Below are 18,727 nucleotides of genomic sequence, written 5' to 3' on the forward strand. Positions count from 1 at the left end.
TAAATAAATAGAGGGACATTAAAAAGAAAAAAATACAAAAGTGAGCAAGTATTAATTATGTTTATTAAGCAGATACAAAGAAAGGTTATTTGGAATTCAAAAATGTCCTGTAAAGGCTACACCACCATGTTATAAAATAATGAATGAACTTGTATTTTAAGATAATTTAAGACTTGTTACGGATTGTTTCCAGTTTTAATATCGTGTAATTTAAAGCATGTAACTAATGCAAAATTATTTAATCACATGTAGTGTATTTATTCAGTTGAAATACTTTTGATCTTTACTTTTACAAACAGTGACAACACGTTGTCCGCTCTCATCCAACGATGCCAACAATTCCGACATCACAGGAACGCAGCACCGTTTTACAAGGCTGAGTGCCTGAAAGTCATTTGTTTTCCCTGAGTCGGACTGACTGGATTGGATGGTCGGGGGTTCCGCCCACAAACACACAAGGTGGAGTTGAAAAGAAAAAACATGCTGGGCCAAATTGAAGCTGTCAAAGAGCCTCTTACAATTTGCTAAAAGAGGAATCGAGCAATGTAAAAAAGGGCATGAAGGCTGCTTTGAAGACATTATAGGCGATTTGACAATGAAAAGAGAAAGCTTAACCTAATGTAGGCCTAAATTAGAGATTATATATTTTAAAGTTAATAAATTAAAAGTTATTTGAGATGTGCGAAATGCACTTAAATTAGAAAACAACTGGCGAAACTTTAGTTTAGTTAGTCTTTCAGGAATAAATAAATATATATATATATATATATATATATATATATATATATATATATATATATAGTGTAAACTTAGGCTGTTGATCAAACAAGTTCGGCCGAGTGGAGTTCAAAAAATCGCACTTGGTTGGGTTGAGATACATCGGTGCCACTTCGGAAAATGTGGATGTCTCAGCGTAGCGAAATGGTTGGATGGAGAGAGAGGGGCTGCTGCGCGATGAGTGGAGGGAGACGACGAGAGAGATGGAGGCGGGGGGGAAGGACCATCTCTGCGGGGACGAAAGCCCAGGACCGACGGCGCAGTGCTGGCTAACGTTCAACCCTCCCCTTCTTCCTCCACAACCAGACCGAGGCTCACGTCGAGAGACAGGTAAGCCAACAAAACAAGCTGCTCGGTTTCATAATACAGTGAGAGAGCGGCAAATACACTAAAGAAGAGCGAAAAAAACATAACCCGCTGAATCTGGGTGTTTTTTTGCTTATTTGTTATCATTCGCCTCGGTCGGCAGCCTCTTTGTAAAAGCGAAGTAAACCGACAGCTGTGTCAGGGTACAAACGAGGTCGGCCATAGCCGAATTTTTTGCCCTCTAAAGCGGGGAAGAAAACTGGATGCAAGACCTGGAGGTAAACGTGTTAATGCCTTAAATAACACAAAACGAGCGATTCATGTAAATGTCGCTTAGTCGAAACTCGGTTATTTGTCCTGTAACGGGGTTAGGCGACTCGTGTTGGGGTATTAACGGTAGTTTCCGCGCCGAGACCTCCATGCGGCTGTTGACGGAACAGCCAGCCGCCTCTCTCGGTTAGCCATCAGGGATCTCGGTTTAATATCTCACCGTGCAGAGACTCGCCCTCTCTCTCCCCCTCTCTCTCTCACAAACTAGCCCAGAACCACCGAGGACGGAGCCCGGTGAACCCGCCTTCTTGATCTAGCTTATGCGCTTTTTGGATCGAGGGAAGGGGAGTCTGCACCGCCCTGGCTTTTAGTTTTAAGCTCCGCTTTCTGTGTTTGCAGTGCGCCATTGGACCTTGTCACGGTAGGTTTCCTTGTAGAGCTGAGCTAAAGCATGGCGGACCCGGAGCTGTTTGTCGCGCCTGTAAGGCTGCTTTGCCTCGGATGTAACCATGTTTCCTTTTTAAGATTTAGCTTGCATTTTATAGTTTAGCAGTGCGAAATAGTACCTGAAAACGTCAACTTACGGTTCCAATTTAACGTTCGTGAAGTCTGGTCGAAGCTGAAACGTTTAAATGTTAAACATGTTTTTTTTGTTTTCTTATATCTTCCTGTGCCTCCACAAGTCTTTGCTACCCACCACAATGTGTCTTCGAAATAATTAAAATCCGTTATTTTTAAAAAAAATCTTAATTAATGTTAATGAAGTATCATTAGTGTAACAATGTTTAACAGCACGCTACCTTCATTTTATACTAATTTAAGTAATTTGTTGTAAACTGTATTAAAGGGTTGCCCTTCCACTAAACCGGATATTCGTAATAAATTCTAGCAAACGTAAAGTTTATTTTTTAAACGCGTAGATTTTTCAAATAGCGGTTTGAAGAAAATACACATTTCAAGCTTAATTTGGCTTGAAAAGCTGCCCTTGGTCCCCATGTTCCATATTTGTATCATAAATTGCCATTTAGGAATAAATTTAGGTAGTATTTTGTGTTTTAACAGTCATGTTTGTACGCTTCAAAAGGCATTTTAGTTGCACAAACACAGCTAAAGATAGTTTTTTTTAATGTAGCTTAGGTCGCACCGCGAGCACCATGGTGAGCTGGGCCACCAAGGACAAGATGAACAACGAGAAGCCGCCATCATTGGAGCACAGCTCGGCTACGCCTCGCTGAAGAATGTACTCCGAGTGGTCCTAATTCGAACCTTAAACAGCAGAAAACTTGACTAAACCTACTTAGAAAAAAAGTTCAAACACGTGTATTCATTGTAAGCGAAACAAAAATCAAATATCTCGTCGAAGGCTTTGTTAAACATTCAAGGAGAAGATTATAGGGTCGCATGGCGGAGCTAGATCGGCGTCCATCGGTGATGAGGCGCCTCTACCGAGTGGCGCATTTGGCTGCAGTACTTCCATGCCACCATTCCCCTTCATCGGAGACCGAAAGCAGATCCCCCCGTCCGTGGTCAGCTGGTTGCCTACAGCTGCCTGTCCGTCCACGTCCATTCGCTTCCTCCTTCCGTGAATCCTCCCCAACCTCTGTTGCGACAGAAAATCCACCATTACTGAGCGGACCGAACGAGAAAATGGTCGCTCCTGAGTATCCACGATACTTTTTGTTAGAGGAATACGGACTGTATTAATACGCCGAATTCCGTCTGGCGAAATTTGCTCGATGGATACTCCCGTTGTCGTAGCAAGTTGTGCTAGTTGAAACCCTCCGCAGTGTTATTTGAGATTTGAAGCCGTCACAAGCAATAGCCTATGTCTCACCATGTAGCGTAAACGTTTAAGGGGCGGTGTAATGTATATTAACCTTAATGCCGAGGCTCATTTAAATCCCTCCACGTAAAAACATCACCTTTTACTTCAATTTCACAGAAATGTAACTTTTTTAAAAATAAATTAAGGTCGACAATAAAACACGATAGACAAATCATCATAAAAAGCTTTATTGAAATATAGCTATTTTTGATTGAAACGTTGTGAGTTGATTGCAGGTTATTTTAGTCTTTTTAATATTTTTTGTTTATAATGAGAAAAATACGGACTTTTTAATATTGCTGTGAGAGATGTTTTAAAACATTTTTTTCCTTTTTTTTTTAAATAGATAGAAGACAGTACAACCACAAATGAATGGAGTAATGGATGCATCCACCCAAGGCCAAGGTGGGATTTTTAAGACGTGTATTCCACATTTTAACGCTCTCTTAATGACAGTTTGATATCTTAAAGGTAGTACTTTTTTATTTGTGATATTTGGGTCTTTTTTTGTTGCAGCGTGGGCACAGGATGACCTCTTAAAACTGCTGGAGGGCATGAAAGTGGCCCTGCCCCAGAAAGACCTGAGTAAGTACAAAACCTCAGAGTCCCACCTTGACTGGCAGAAGGTGGCTTTCAATTCTTACACAGCGGAGATGTGTAAGCAGAAGTGGCAGGAGGTCTCTAAAGAGGTGAGCCATTTCTTTTCATTATTGTCTGATTTTGATGTGGCACATTACCATACTTGTTTTACATTGCCTTTGTTTTTTTGTCTACAGATTCGTAAGTTCCGAACTCTAACAGAGCTTATAGTCGATGCCCAAGACTACATCAAAAACCCTTACAAGGGCAAGAAAATAAAGGTGAGTTCAATTCTACTTATATGTAGGACAACAAATAAACAATGTTACCATCTGCCTTTTCCAACCTCCTTTTCCCATCATTCACAGAAACACCCAGATTTCCCCAAGAAGCCCTTGACTCCATACTTCCGCTTCTTCATGGAAAAGAGGGCGAAGTATGCAAAGTTGCACCCTGAGATGAGCAACCTCGACCTAACTAAAATCCTCTCAAAGAAGTACAGAGAGCTGCCTGACAAAAAGAAGGTAAATCTAAAACATAACATAGAATTTAAAAACTGTACGTAATAATATCTAACTAAAATGACTAAAATGTTCCTTTTGTGTCCACAGAAAAAATATGTTGATGACTTCTTGAGAGACAAAGAAACGTTTCTGCATAGCATGGGGAAGTTCAGGTGAGACGACTAACTACTAGTATTTCCTGTTAAATATGGCTAATAAAGGGGATTATAAAACCTTTACCCGTAGAATAATTAAGGAAACTGAAACTAAACGTATAACGTTGGATATGGAGCTGACAAATGGGGTTCTAGGATTTTTTTTCCTTCTGCAGAATGTTGAATTTGGCGGGGATATTAGAAATGTTGTCAACGCTTGAAATAAAATTCTTCCCAGCAAGCCAGTCACAGGGGCGGCAGACTTCAATTCCATTTTTTTTTTTTGAAGAGGTGCAATAAAGCAGTGCTAACATGTTGTTCTCTAAAATGTGAATGCAGGGAAGATCACCCAGACCTTGTGGAGAGCATGGCCAAGAAAGGTTCAAATGTTCCAGAGAAGCCCAAGACGCCCCAGCAGCTGTGGTACAACCATGAAAAGAAGGCCTTCCTCAAGACACACCCAGATGTGAGTGTTGCTACTGCAAGAAATACCAAAAAGCATCTTTACCTATAGTCGTTGATGCAGTTTTTTTTTTAATTTATTTTTTTAACTCTTTAAACTCCAGGCGACCACCAAAGACATCAAGGACAGTCTTGGCAAACAGTGGACGCAGCTCTCTGACAAGAAAAGACTGAAGTGGATCTCCAAGTCTCTTGAGCAGAGGAAGCTGTATGAGGTGCGAGGGCTGCTGGGATGACAACCTGAACAGAAAGTATTACACCTTTCTTGTCTTTTCTTCCCTTTTAACTCTGAACTGTTTGCTGTGTTTGCAGGAGGTAATGCGCGAGTACATCGAGAAGCACCCAGAGTTAAACATGACCCAAAACGATATCGTAAAGTCCACCCTGACAAAGGCTGAGCGCCACCTGAAAGACAAATCTGACGGCAGACCTGACAAACCGCCTCCGTAAGTCACAGCTGCAAGCCGAATGCTGGTTGTCCTCGCTCGCTCGCGAGTTCTTTAAACGTCATGTTCTGTGTTCTCAGAAACGGTTATTCGATGTTCTGCGCCGAGCTGATGTCGAACATGAAGGATGTACCCAGCACAGAGCGTATGGTGATGTGCAGTCAGCGCTGGAAGCTCCTGAAACAGGGTGAGAAGGACGCCTACCAGAAACGCTGTGAACAGGTGAGATCAGCAATAAGCTCCTATGCAATCCAAGTTTATAATATTGACCTTTTGTGTGATGTCGCTATAGATATATATCTATATGTACCTGAAGCTCTATCTTTGAGTACCTGAAGCTGTTTATAAATCAAATATGTCTTTTGTCTTTTCAGAGGAAGAAGGAGTATGAAATTGAGATGAATAGATTCCTCAGTGTAAGTAGATGTTTCCATTGTCGTCAACTTGGTTTGTTTACTGGCTGTACTTTACAATACAAGATGTCTTCTGTGTTTTGACCTCTGCTGTGTGGCTCTGCAGAGTTTGTCTGAGGAGGAGCAGCAGCGGGTCATGTCCGAGGATAAGACAGGTTTTAAAAGGGGCGCTGGAGCCAACAGTCCCGCCGCCAAGAAGAAAAACTCAAAAGCAAAGGTAAGACCAAGATTTGAACAGCACGGGTACCCAATAGTCACATTAGCTCAGGTCCCATCAGAGAAGAAATGAAAGTAAGAATTTCAGGACTTAGCGCTCAAGTCCTGTTATCTCCATATTTGATTCTTTGTGCTAATCCTTTGATGAAGTTCTCTATTTTCTAGTTTCTTTTTTCCTGATATTCCTTTGATCTGTACCTTGTAGGCCAGTCCAGAGAAACCCAAAAGGCCGATTTCAGCCATGTTCATCTTCTCTGAGGAAAAGCGTCCCAAACTGCAGCAGGAGCGGCCCGACCTTTCCGACAGCGAGCTCACACGACTTCTGGCCCGCATGTGGAATGAGCTGCCAGATAAGAAGAAGGTAACCTGCGAATTCTCTGTAATATCATTGAAACTGGATTATAAATCCCAGGCTGCTATTAGCGGTTCGAACATGTTTTTTGATTTTCATTAATTTTTTTCTCGTATTGGTTATGTAGGAGAAGTACAAACGTCTAGAAACGGTCCTGAAAGCAGAGTCCGAAAAGAAGGAGAGAGAGGACCGTAGTCGTTTACCAGATCCACCCAAGACTGCCCAGGACATCTGGCAGCAGAGTGTCATAGGGGACTACCTGGCCAGATTTAAGGTATACACACAAATAAACTGATTCTGTTGTTTGAAGTTTAATGAATGATTTTAACGGTTCAGGCAGTAAAGACCAGAAATAAATGAACCTCAACCTCTTTGTTTGCTTCGACAAGTTTTAACATTTTGACATTGAAGTATGTGTAGTTCTATAACTAAAAAGTGCACTTGTAATACCAGTGAAATGTTTCTTAATGCAGAACGACCGGCCAAAGGCGCAGAAAGCGATGGAAGGGACCTGGAGCACCATGGAGAAAAAGGAGAAAATAATGTGGATCAAAAAGGCAGCAGAGGACCAGAAAAGATACGAGGTAAGCGGCCTTTCAAGTGAAATGCAAAATACTTTAAGCACGAGAAAGATCTGACTGTTAAGTGAACTCTCCTTAACAGAGAGACCTGTGTGAGATGCGCTCACCTGCTGCCACCATCGCCTCAGGGAAGAAGATGAAGTTTGAGGGTGAACCCAAGAAGCCTCCATCGTGAGTTTTGTGCTGCTTTTCCGTGTTTGTGTGTGTGTGTGTTTGTGTGTCCTGCTGAAACCTTGACCGCCGACCTCTATTTTGACCCCCCCAGAAACGGATACCAGAAGTTCTCTCAGGAGATGCTGTCCAACGGCGAGCTGAATCATCTCCCCATGAAGGAACGGATGACCGAGATCGGCGGCCGCTGGCAGAGTTTACCTCTGAAGGAGAAGGAGCGCTACAAGAAGATCGCACTGGAGAAGCAGAGGCAGTACAAAATCACACTGGAGCAGTGGCTCGCGGTATGCTAAGATGTTTATAATGAGAAAAATACAGACGAAATCCTGAACACTGATCTAACATTGTAATATCTGATCCTCCACAGAGCCTGTCTTCACAGGAAAGAAACACTTATGTAGAATATAATTCACAAGTAAGTCACCTTTTCCACCTTCCAGTGTAGTGTAACAATAGATTAGAAATCCAACTGCAACTCTTATATTTAATCCTGAAAAATTGACAATTTATATTTATCACACAAAAATCTCTGACGTTTCAGAAAAGGAGAGCTCCGGCAAAGCCAGGCGGCCCCAAGGCCAAAGCCAAGAAATCTGTAAGTCAACACTCTCCTGCTGTTTTTTTTGTCGAGTAATTCGCTGTAGCGATTTCATGTTGTCTTCTCCCTCCTACAGGAAACGGAGGAGGAGGACGATGACGACGATGAAGACGAGCAGGAGAAGGCTTCTTCCGAAGCGGACTCGTCCAGCGACGACGACGATGACGATGATGTCAGTAGCATCTTTCTTTGTCCTGACGAACGAGATCATGAAAATTGGTTGAAAGCACTAAATTTAAGTATGTAATTATTTTTTTTGTCGGTTTAAAGAAGGAGGAGGACGACGATGATGACGACGACGATGACGACGACGATGACGACGAGGCGGAGGACAAGGAGAACAAGTCGGAGGACAGCAGCAGCGAGTCAAACTCACAGGGGTCGTCGGACTCTGATTCAGACTGATAACAGCGTCTCCGCCGAGATAAACTGAGCAGCGCTGAGCTGAGCCAAGAGTCAAGGGAGCTCTGCCACTGTGCCAACCCTGCTCTCCTCCCACCACCAGAGGGAGCCCTGCATTGCCTCATCACCTTTTCGCACTCATCCACTCTTATGTTGCTGCGTTTGGGGATCTCCTCGTGGAGGAACCCTGCCCTAGAGTCCAAAATCAGTTTCATTCCCTCCTCCCCCGAGCGTGATTGTTGTCCGACAGCACAGGCCGCCGATGTTATGCCAAATACAGCATCCCACTGGTTTGGCGATGTGAACTTTTCTGCCACTTGTTTAACCCTGGACTCCCAGGTTCAATGGTTTAAAGGTTAGAGTTTTAATGTCGAGGATGATAAACAATCCTTCAGTGTTTATTTTATTGTTCTGGTATTCGTTGACAGGTAACATTAGTGTGAAAAGGCTTTATAGAGCCAAAGAACATAGTAATGTGGATCGCTTTAGACATGAGGGGTGTGTGGGGTACTGAAAAATTGCACTCTTCAGAATGTTTCCATTATTTTCCAGATCATTGCTGCATTGTTCCCTTATTCCTCTCAATTGGTGATGTAGATTTTATCATTTGGTTCTAAAAAAAAAAAAAAAGGTGGTATTTTTTTCAGGAAAAAAAATCAAGCCATTTTGAATGTTAACTTTATTTGTCGCTGGAAACTTTCAGAACTTGTTACGTACCATTACTCTCATTCAAAATACAACAGTGCCTACATAAAGTATTCACCCACTCTTTTGGACTTTCTCATTTTAATGATTACGTTATAGAACATTGAATCAAAGTGGATTGTATGATGAACAGGAATTGACTCCTTAAAAGGAATAAGCTACATTCAGGCAAAACAAGACAAAAGGTCCTCTCAGGACAGAAAGAAACGAGCACTAACATGTCTCAACATTTGTATTTAAAGTGCAACTTCAGACACTTGGTTGATTACTTTCTCCCCCTCTTACAGTTTTAATAGAAGCTCCTTTCGTAGCAGTAGCAACGTTTTGTTTTTGTTGATCTGAATCAGTTTACATTATGTAGACGCATCGCCCCTCTATTTCTTCCGTTTCCAAATCACGGTGCAAAGTCACCCGCTCTAAAGTCGTTCATGTCTGTGCTATCATCTTCACTCATTCAATTGGATCTATTCGTTCTTGTGTTACATTTACCTGACTGAAGGCTTTTCTGAGCCTCTACGAAACGATAGTCAATTTTGTATCGCTGCCCTGAGTTCAGTAATGACAAGTTTGGTTTTATTTAGAAAGGAGTGTTTTCACTTTGACGTGAAGGAGTCTGTGTTACATCCACTCTGCCTCAGTGTTGTAAACTCAAATAAAGGTGCAAAGGGAAGTGAATACTTTTAATAGGAACTCGATTGTCTCATGTACATCATTAAAGGTGTCTTCAAACTTCAAAAACATTTCAAGTAGTTCACAGAAACCCATCAGTCTGCCACAGTTGGTGGGGACTTGACGCCGGTCTGGCTGTGAAATCAAAATAATTCTTGGCAGACCAGATCCCTTTGACATCAAAGGGTTAATATTTGATCTTCAGATTTCAAGCTCATTCTGACTTTTTTTTAATTAAATGTCATGCATCTTGTCTCTGTGTCTTCTCTCAACCGTTTTATTTAGTTTTTAATTGTCATGCTCTCGTCTTTCTGGAGTCCTTTAAAGGATGTCTTGAAGGAACTAAATGGTTCTCATCAAATTTTCTTTTGCAATTTTAATGGTATTGACTGTGATCTCTGTGGGTTACAGTCTGTTTTTCCCAAAAAAAACAAGCGTGCACTTAATGTAAATCTGTCCCTCTGTGTGAGTTTGAGGTCATGCATGCACAGACTGTGTATGTGTGTGGGTGTGTGTGTGTTTCTTTGCTTTAATGTGTGCTGTTTTTACTGTCCTGTTGTTGCATACCATGATGTGATTGCAGCGTGCATGTTCGTGCCTGTGTGGGCGCATCTTACCAACACCATGAATGTAGATATTTTTTTTTCTTTTCTTCCAAAGGTCTTAAGAATTAATTTTCTGCCATTGGTCACCTGAAAATGATCTGATGATGAGACATCATGACTGTCATTTTGGGTCCACATGCAGATGACAACCATTAGAAATCTGTTATTGATGACCTGAGTCTGACCTTTAGGAATCTTGTCACTGTCTGAAACAAAAACCAGCGTGGACTATTTAAATCTGGGGAGGGTTCAAGGAGAGTGAATGCTGTAATTAATTGATGGGAGTTTGTAAAAGGGACTTGGGGAGTTGAATTGCAAGAAGAACTGGGGTTAAAAAAAAAAAAAAAAAAAGATAAAAATTGTAATTTTTCTGTAAATACTGTTTTGTATTGAGTGCTTATTGTTTGTTGTTAGTGCTTTCAATTGGCGAAACCCTCATCTGTGACTTCTGAGGCCAGAAGTGAGTTTTTTCACTCACGTGGGGAGAGTTTTTGGTTCAGTTCAGCTGTTTTCGTTGTTTCTTCTCTCTGTTCTGTTGGTTTATAGAGATATCTAAGACAGCAAAGCTTTACAGAGTTTGTACTGCTGATCATTTGACAAGATTTGATGTTTTCTATAGCTGAGGGTGTTCTTATGTCCTTGTAGTTCAAGTCTTTGGGCAAATAAAAATCAAAATCTTTCACGTGTGTTTTGTTTTTATCCCATACAAGCAGATAAAATGTAACTCAGTTCAGCCACGTGTGGTGTGTGGCCACAAGCACAAATTATGTGGACCTCTATCTTTGTTGAATAAAAACAAAGATGTCAGATAATGTGCAAAAAAAATTAAAAAGCCAATGACGAAGTTAACTCATCAAATTAAAACCAATATGATCAATGCTCCAATTTATACAAAAGAAAAGATTGCACTGTTGGCTTATCATGACTTGGAGGGTAATTGGTCTTACATAAGGCATGTTGTCAACAGGCAGGTACTGCAATGAGGACACAACTGAGCAAAGAGGCTTATTTATCGCACACTCCTTAATTGTGTTTTGTATGCAATCAGATTGATGTTGTAAAACTACATGATTGTGAGCCCATATTAAAACCTACTTGTCGCTATTTGGGGTAATGTCCAGACTATAAACATGGTTTTGTCCCACAAAATAAGAAGATTCTACCAGTGACGTCTGAACAAGTCACAAGTCTAATTGACAAGTATAAGGAATCATATGAACCATTAAATAAAGACAAAAGTGAACCTGAGATATCCTAATTTATCTGTGATCAATTGGTTATGTCTGAGTGGTTGAATGAGGTCATCGGTACCAATGATGCGCATTAAATGGTCAAAATATGTGGACACCTCAACATTTAATCCACTTCCGATATTTTAACTGCTTATTTCCAGATATAAGATAGGGCAATGACTAGTTCCTAAATCAACGTTCACAGTCCTGTTACCGTTCTTCTGGAGGTTTGATCATGGTTTCTGAAACAGGAACAGCAGAAATGCCGCCAATGTTGGGCGATAGTAATTTTACAGCCCCCAGTGTGAAGCTTGTTAGCAGTACCGGAAACAAACTAATTGTACTTTCAAAATAAAACCAAATTGGCGCTACACAACAGCAATTTCACAGCAACCACAGCTTTCATCCTGATCTATGAACAGATTGGATGGGTGATTTCGCTCTGACACCACCGTACAACTCCCTGGTCTTCGTGATGTTGATCAGTATGGGGCCCCAAGGGCTGCTTAACTTGAAACCCACCCCTAAGTGGTCCCATCTGACAGCACTCCATCATATAATACTAAATTACTGAATAATTGTTGAGCCTTAATATGGTGGAGAGACACATTTATAACATACAGTAGCTTCCACAAAAAAAGTGATGTCAGATTATTTTGAACATAATTGAAACGAACGATGTTTGGAGGGGCCCCCTGTAAATTTCTGCCTTTAAATAGGCCGAAGCTACTAGTGATTTGAGAAATATTGCAACTGTGAGGAACTTGCGAGGGTATTAATGATTTATAAAATAACCTGATTAAAGGCACAAGTCTTAGCACACAGGGGAAAATGCTCTCAGTGTGTTTCCTTTTAAAAAAAGAGAGGGGAAAAAGTAAAACAGACACGGTATTTCGGGGCTTTTATTTTGATGGTAAACTAGAGTGTCGTCTGTTTTACTCCTCTGCTTCTTTACTTCTGGCCTCCTCTGTGTCAGGCGGGTTTGTGTTGCTAATTTAACCGACACCTGCCCAAATAAACAGCTTAACGAGGTTCTTTTTTAGCAGGCCATTAAAATGAAAGGTGTAGCAGCAGCCCGGACATCTTGTCAACGTTATCTGCAATAGACTGACATGATGGTGTTTGCTCTCCCAGAGAATCTGCAAGGTTCAGGCTGAGTTTACGGTATGACCGGGTAAGAGAACGCACATTTTTTGGGTTATATATATATATATATATATATATATATATATATATATATATATAAAACTACATTTGATACGATTACTTTGTCTAAATGTGCCTGAGACGACTTATAGGCCTGATAATAGAGTAGCTAACAGGAGAAGCTAGCGAATGCTAACTCTGTAAAGTGATGTTAGCTAGAGGTAAACAGTGTTGGGTCTGATCATTACTGTCATTACCTGTTAGTATTGTCGCTGTATTAACCATTGTTTCCTATTAGCGAGGAGTTGGTGACGTTGTTTTGATAGTTTGTTTTTAAGATGTTGCTCTTAATATCAGGAAATAATAATGTAAAAAACAGCTTGACGACCAACATCAGACACATGCCATCACCTTCATGTGTTTTGTGTCATTTTAACAGACACATGAGTTACCGGCTATTTTTAAACCAATTGTATTCATAAACTAGTCCCTTCATGACATGGAGTCGTTGTGCTATCATTAACTATCTCTCATTGTGAGTGTGTTTTTCTATTTAAAATCCTCAGGTCAGAATCACATTACTCTGCTACCAAGATTTCTCACACAGACTTTCAAATGAAAATGGAGGATATGCCCCTGTCAGGCCCAGACAACACCAAGCTGGAGGTGCAAACTGTCTACAGTACACAGATGACATGCTTTTAATCTGTTCTTGTTTGTCATGAAATGTGCATTTGTTTTTGTTACTGATCTTTTTTTTTTTTCTCTTCTTCCTGTCGTAGGCCTTGGTCCATGACATCTACTCTGAGCTGGTGGAAGATGCCTGTTTGGGCCTGTGTTTCGAGGTGCATCGTGCCGTGAAACAGGGCTATTTTTTCTTGGATGAAACTGACCAAGAGAGCTTAAAGGAGTTTGGTAAGAACCTTAACTTCCAGTTTGTTCATGTCCATTTGTCTTACTGGTTGTTGTTTTTCATTGAGGTATTGCTTTTTAGTGGGTTAATTAGATTTCTCTTCCAGAAATAGTGGATCAACCAGGAGTGGACATATTTGGTCAAGTGTACAATCAGTGGAAAAACAAAGAGTGCGAGTGTCCGAACTGCAAAAGATTGATAGCAGCTTCTCGCTTCGCCCCACATTTGGAGAAATGTCTCGGCATGGGCCGCAACAGCAGCCGCATTGCCAACCGCAGGTCGGCCATTAGAGACTAATGCTAATCAAAACTGAGTATGAACATCGAATCAGATGACCAAAATAATTTGTCTTACCTTCTTTACAGGCTAGCCAGCAACAATAACATGAGCAAATCAGAGAGTGATCAGGAGGACAACGATGACCTCAACGACAATGACTGGTCGTATGGGGCAGAGAAAAAAGGTAAGCATTTAGAATTTGTTAAAGTAACTGAATAAATAAAGAAAACTATTGGGGAACTTCCATATGATAAACTTTTTTTTTTCTTTGTCACAGCCAAGAAGAGGAAGTCAGAAAAGGTATTTTGCAATGGTGTTCATTTTTGACTTAATATGTTTGAATACATATAATGAGGCTCATCTGATTTGAAATTATTTTACCCGTGCAGAATCAAAATTCTCCAAGACGATCCAAATCTTTAAAACATAAAAACGGTGAGTAGAATATTCCGACACCAGCTGTCGAAATCAGACCGCAGGGTAATGTAGTTCAAGCATCAGCTAACACTGTAGGGCATGTCACAATGCAATCTTCTTTGATTACACAAAGACGAAACATTGAATGGGGTTTAGCTCATTAAAAAGGAAAGGTTTGGGGACGTCATGCAAGTTGATGTGCAGAGCTGCATAACTTGTGACTAGCTTGGTAATGACTTGTCATAATTATATACGAGATAGTTTATTTAAGTATTGATAGGCATCTGTGTCGGACAATTCCAGGGACTGTAATCCAGCAAAACAGTGCGTAAAGACAACTGTTAGTGGTTTAATCGGGTCATGATGAAGAGTAGTAATTCATCAGGAGAAGCAAACTGATTTGCATTTGTTCATTAGCGTCGGCTCGTCAGTCTTTTTCGGTGGTGATGAGGCTGGATGTTTTTTGTTTTGTTTCTCCCAGGTGAGCTCGGGAGCAGTGTCGCTTCTGAGCCTTACAAGGTAAAAAAAAAAAGAAAAGAAATCATGGCGCGTGCTCGAACACAACATTAGTCCAGATTTGTTTCGTACAATGCAAAGTGATAACTGTTCTCGTCTCTTGTTTCCTTTCAGTACAACTATAACACTGGCATCAATTATGAAACACTGGGTCCGGATGAAGTCCGATCCTTTTTAATGACAGTAAGTTTTAGTTCATGAGGAGAATCGGTCATTTTTTACATACAGTATCTGTTGACCCTCATTTTTTTTTTTTTTTTTTTTACTACAGCAATGTGGGGTGATATCTGAGCACACCAAGAAGATGTGTACCAGGTAATTACTTTAAAATCCAGCAGCTCACAGATTAACAACTGATGAAACTTCCTGTCCCTGTTGGAGAAAACCTAGCGTCATTCATGGGCCTTATGTCAGTCATGATGCAGGATGGTGTCAGGTATTGTAACACTTGACACTCTTATGTTGTCTCCTTAATTCTTACCACCTCATGTGCTTCGGTTTCTGTGAATCCAAATCTCACAGGGACGTCGTCTGAACTTAAAACCGTTGTTGCATGTGTAATCTGGACACATGATCAGTTTCATGAATGTATTTCTTTGAAAATGATCATGTATAGTATGTTGGGACTAACTCAGGGGTACACAAGTGGCAAATCATGCAAATGTAATAAAAAAACAATCCCAAAACAGAATCCTAATTGATCAGAGACCCTCTCGGTGACCAACCTGTGACATTTCATAACTTGTTAACGCCTTTTTCCTGCTCTGCTCCTTCTGATTGGTCACTGATTGTGTCCGTCCCACCTCTCTCCCTGGATGTATCAGTGTTTCACATTTGGGGGGGGGGGGGGGGGGGGGCGTCAGTCTGGGATGTAAAATGCCACCTTGTGTCCCACCAGGTCTCAGCGGTGTCCCCAGCACACGGACGAACAGAGGAGGGCCGTCAGGGTGTTCCTCCTGGGGCCGTCCGCGTGAGTCTGCCCCCCCCCCCCGTCCCCCGTCCCCCTTAACTTTCCACCCCCCCCTCACCTGCAGGTTTAACAAAAGTCATGTTTGAATGAGCGTTGTGTGCATATATTTGCTCATCCACTGTGTCAGAGATAGAACAGAACATTGTGTTTCAGGCCTGGGGCCCAGCGCTCGCTTGTTAACAGAAGAAGAGCTCACTGCAGATGAAGGGGGAACTAAGTGTTCTGTGACCATTCACTGACACCAGTGGTTTTCCCCTTTTTATAGAGCCTTTTCTCAAGCGGGTTATTAATGGAACACATCCAGATCATCTTGTGAGACCTGACACTAAACTCAAAGAGAAGAACGTTTGTTTGGTTGTTTTGTTTTTGGCATTTTACCAAAGCGAGACAGGAAATGCGGCGGGGTAGACATGCATATGGCCGTGGCTTGAAGTCCAACCTGCGACCGATGCTTCGACTCCAGCGTCCGCTTTACCCCACTGAGCTAAACCAGCAACCCCTACTGAACTCTATTCTCGTCTCAGCTCTATTGTTAAAAATTTAGTTGATAGTACCGAAGGGCCAACCAAACAGTCTGTCTGTGTGTGTTACATGTTGTAGGACTTCACTGCCTGATGCGGAGGCTGCGGTGGAGAGCGACAGCTTCGATATTCCAGATGGACAGACCCTGATGAGCCGCCTGCAGTGGGAAGACTCCCCAGATATTTCACCTGCTGACTCGGCCTCATCCAAAGCCAGTAAGGAAGTTAAAAGTGCATCGCAATGGATCTGTATTTTTTTTTTGTAAGTGAAAGAGAGGTAATGTATCGCTCGCTATTCCTCTTACAGGTACTAACCATTCAGATTCGAGGAGGCCTAAGAAAAAGAAGAGGACACCTCTTAGTTTGAATGCTGTAGGAGGCGTTGGAGGAGGAGGAGGAGGAGGAAATGTGACAGGAGGAAGCAGCAGCAGCAGCAGCTCTCAGATAAATATCGGTTTACCCACCAAAAAAAAGAGGCCCAAACTCCCAGTACCTTCCATTTCCAGTATCTATGATGACTTAAACTAAGCCCTGTCTGAACCTCCTTTTTTTTTCACGTCCTCCTGTCATGACCACATGTACGAGCTCCAACAGGATTGAATGAAACATAAGTTAGTCGTTCTTGTTTATTTATTCCTTGACCAAGGTAAGCAGGTGAATAAACAGTCTTCCCTCTGTCCTAAAACAATCCACTCAGAGTATCTGTAGGAACAGGAACATCTGTTGGCAGACTTGGAGGTTGTCATTCAAAGATATGACACCATAAATGCACTTATGTTAGGCAGTAAGTGGTTCTTAAATTATATTGTTTTTATTATTATTATTGTTAAACCATTGGCGCAAATAAGCAGAGCAATTGATGAGCATTTTTTAATTCAAGCCAAGCTGACGGAAAAATTCCCCAAAAGTTCGAAATGTTCATTTATAGTGCCACGTTCGAGTCACTAAGTGGCTTTTATGTGTCTGGGTGAGGGGGTCACATTTTTAACCCACTCGCAAATGCTGCTCAGTTTTGGTCTTACCGCATGTTGCTGCCCTAAAACCTGCAATCTTGATTTTTGTATCGTTTGCATTTGTTGCACATAAAACTAAAACGGCTTTTTCTCGACACAAGTTTACCTGATTTCTCATGACTCGGTGGCGTTTTAATGAGCGTTGTATTGCACAGTTGTGTTTGAGTGCCTCTTTTTGCTGACTTGTGTTCAATGTGTAGTTTGTATATGCACACGTGTACAGTATGTGTGGATCGTGTGTGTAATTCATTGATCTATATTTTCATGAAACTATGCATCCAACAATGTGACATTCATGGAGTGAGAGTGCCGTTTAAAATATCTTTTCATGTCTTAGGAACATCACCTAGATAATCTATCTTTTATTAGTCAATGCATTTAGCGTGAGACTGTATGTACATGATTATTTGATTGACCAACAGGCTTTGGACACACCTGTACAGTTAATGTATATATGACGTGTCATGGGGTGTATCTTGTTTTTGTCTGAACAATCATTGTGGTGTGTAGTTTTGTTCACTTTATAGGTCATGTGATCTGTGCTGCACTTCAGCGTGTCATTCATACTGAGGAGTCTGTTACTGTGGTGAGATGTGTCACAGGCTTTAGAGTCTGAAAGGATGATGCTCTATTTCACATGTACATATTACTAAATTTAGTTGATGTCAAAAGAACCATTTTATATATCTGGATTGGCTAAACCAGCACACACTGTTAACTGTGGTCGAGTAGGATACGTTTTGTTTGTATACAACTAAAGATTGACAACTTAGGGACTGTATGAAATGAGGAATTGAAGAAAACCATCAAAATGTCTCGTATGCACTTATGAAATGTTCAGGACAGCCTGCTCTTACCCCTGTTTTAATCTGACTGGCAGAGAAAGTCTTCCTGCAGCCAGATTGATGGAAATAAAAATAAAAATAAAAAAAATCAGCGCCTTAGAATGGCTGATTTCACTCCCAGAATGCCCAGTTTAACAGTCAAATTAATATCCACCTTGTGACATCAAGTATGTATTTTAACATCTTTTAAGCACTCCGCTTAACTATTTTCAGGAACTATTTGATCTGTAGCACGTTTGTTTTTCCGTGGTTAAATGAATGTCCTAGTTTTGAGTTAATTCTGACAAAATAATTCTAATTTTGATCCAAACTTAAAGTAAAGCACACTTAGCTTAAGACAGTACAACATGTCAGTGTATTTTTTGAAATGCAAAATAATGGAATCTCAAGCACTCAATTAGAAATGCACCTTATTGTGATCAACTATTGACTTTTTTTTTTGAACAGGTGATTTGAAAGCCCCTATTTTTATCAATTTTAATCCAAGATGTTTCATTCTTTGGGGATGTGTAGTAAAGAAATATAAACGACCTTGTTTTCTTCCCATCTGTTAGTTTTCACTGTTCAAGTATTTTTCAGCTGCATATTGGAAAATTGTTTTCATACACTCCCTTAAGTATATTCAATTGAGTTGTATTATTTGAGGCCTTTTTTCTCCCTTTGGCTTTTTCCATTAAGGTCTTGTGATGTGCACTGAAGATGAATGAACTGTTTTTGTGATACTTCAATAAATGTGATTCATTTTTCCTTGGGAGATGCAATCAGCTGATGTGTTCTCTTCATGCTGTTGTTGTGTTGTGAATTGTCTACACTTTGCTTGTAGAACATTTCTGTGCTCGT

At 40.9% G+C, this 18,727-nt stretch overlaps 2 protein-coding genes and 1 long non-coding RNA gene across 5 annotated transcripts; 2 read left to right on the forward strand and 1 right to left on the reverse strand.

Annotated features, from left to right (window-relative positions):
* The first annotated feature begins 1,133 nt into the window (after positions 1–1,133).
* ubtf (upstream binding transcription factor) lies at positions 1,134–10,717 on the forward strand. 2 transcript variants are annotated; one of them, XM_079365649.1, is made up of 21 exons: positions 1,134–1,361; positions 3,525–3,583; positions 3,695–3,867; positions 3,955–4,038; positions 4,126–4,281; positions 4,369–4,433; positions 4,755–4,881; positions 4,982–5,092; positions 5,190–5,323; positions 5,404–5,545; positions 5,698–5,739; positions 5,843–5,953; positions 6,158–6,313; positions 6,432–6,578; positions 6,778–6,888; positions 6,968–7,056; positions 7,151–7,340; positions 7,424–7,471; positions 7,598–7,651; positions 7,731–7,826; positions 7,925–10,717. In XM_079365649.1, the coding sequence occupies exons 2-21, from the start codon at positions 3,547–3,549 to the stop codon at positions 8,057–8,059; spliced, it is 2,208 nt and encodes a 735-aa protein (XP_079221775.1). In that variant the 5' UTR covers positions 1,134–1,361; positions 3,525–3,546; the 3' UTR covers positions 8,060–10,717. The 2 variants fall into 2 exon arrangements, with proteins under 2 accessions (XP_079221775.1, XP_079221774.1); XM_079365648.1 differs by lacking the exon at positions 1,134–1,361 and adding an exon at positions 1,411–1,774.
* LOC306837830 lies at positions 2,659–3,493 on the reverse strand. The gene is made up of 2 exons (XR_013780997.1): positions 3,050–3,493; positions 2,659–2,953 (listed from the first exon to the last, which is right to left on the reverse strand). It is a non-coding gene; the product is annotated as an uncharacterized lncRNA (long non-coding RNA).
* Positions 10,718–12,177: 1,460 nt separating the features above from the next.
* On the forward strand, positions 12,178–18,639 carry atxn7l3a (ataxin 7 like 3a). Of its 2 annotated transcripts, none has more exons than XM_079365355.1 (13): positions 12,178–12,441; positions 12,980–13,079; positions 13,196–13,328; positions 13,439–13,604; positions 13,692–13,789; positions 13,883–13,905; positions 13,995–14,040; positions 14,504–14,541; positions 14,653–14,721; positions 14,810–14,853; positions 15,437–15,508; positions 16,109–16,245; positions 16,337–18,639. In XM_079365355.1, the coding sequence occupies exons 1-13, from the start codon at positions 12,434–12,436 to the stop codon at positions 16,555–16,557; spliced, it is 1,155 nt and encodes a 384-aa protein (XP_079221481.1). In that variant the 5' UTR covers positions 12,178–12,433; the 3' UTR covers positions 16,558–18,639. The 2 variants fall into 2 exon arrangements, with proteins under 2 accessions (XP_079221481.1, XP_079221480.1); XM_079365354.1 differs by having other exon boundaries at positions 12,181–12,441; positions 13,433–13,604.
* Positions 18,640–18,727: the final 88 nt, after the last annotated feature.

This window comes from Symphodus melops (assembly GCF_947650265.1).
Source record: "Symphodus melops genome assembly, chromosome: 17".
In the NCBI taxonomy this organism is placed as follows: domain Eukaryota; kingdom Metazoa; phylum Chordata; class Actinopteri; order Labriformes; family Labridae; genus Symphodus; species Symphodus melops.

Bases quoted from the DNA above. Each gene is read 5' to 3' on its own strand.
- ubtf (XM_079365649.1), top strand. From the start codon at position 3,547: ATGAATGGAGTAATGGATGCATCCACCCAAGGCCAAG. The intron at 4,434-4,754 runs GTGAGACGACTA...ATGTGAATGCAG, and splicing joins CATAGCATGGGGAAGTTCAG to GGAAGATCACCCAGACCTTG. The intron at 7,341-7,423 runs GTATGCTAAGAT...GATCCTCCACAG, and splicing joins CACTGGAGCAGTGGCTCGCG to AGCCTGTCTTCACAGGAAAG.
- atxn7l3a (XM_079365354.1), top strand. The intron at 14,041-14,503 runs GTGAGTAGAATA...TGTTTCTCCCAG, and splicing joins ATCTTTAAAACATAAAAACG to GTGAGCTCGGGAGCAGTGTC. The intron at 14,722-14,809 runs GTAAGTTTTAGT...TTTTTACTACAG, and splicing joins TCCGATCCTTTTTAATGACA to CAATGTGGGGTGATATCTGA.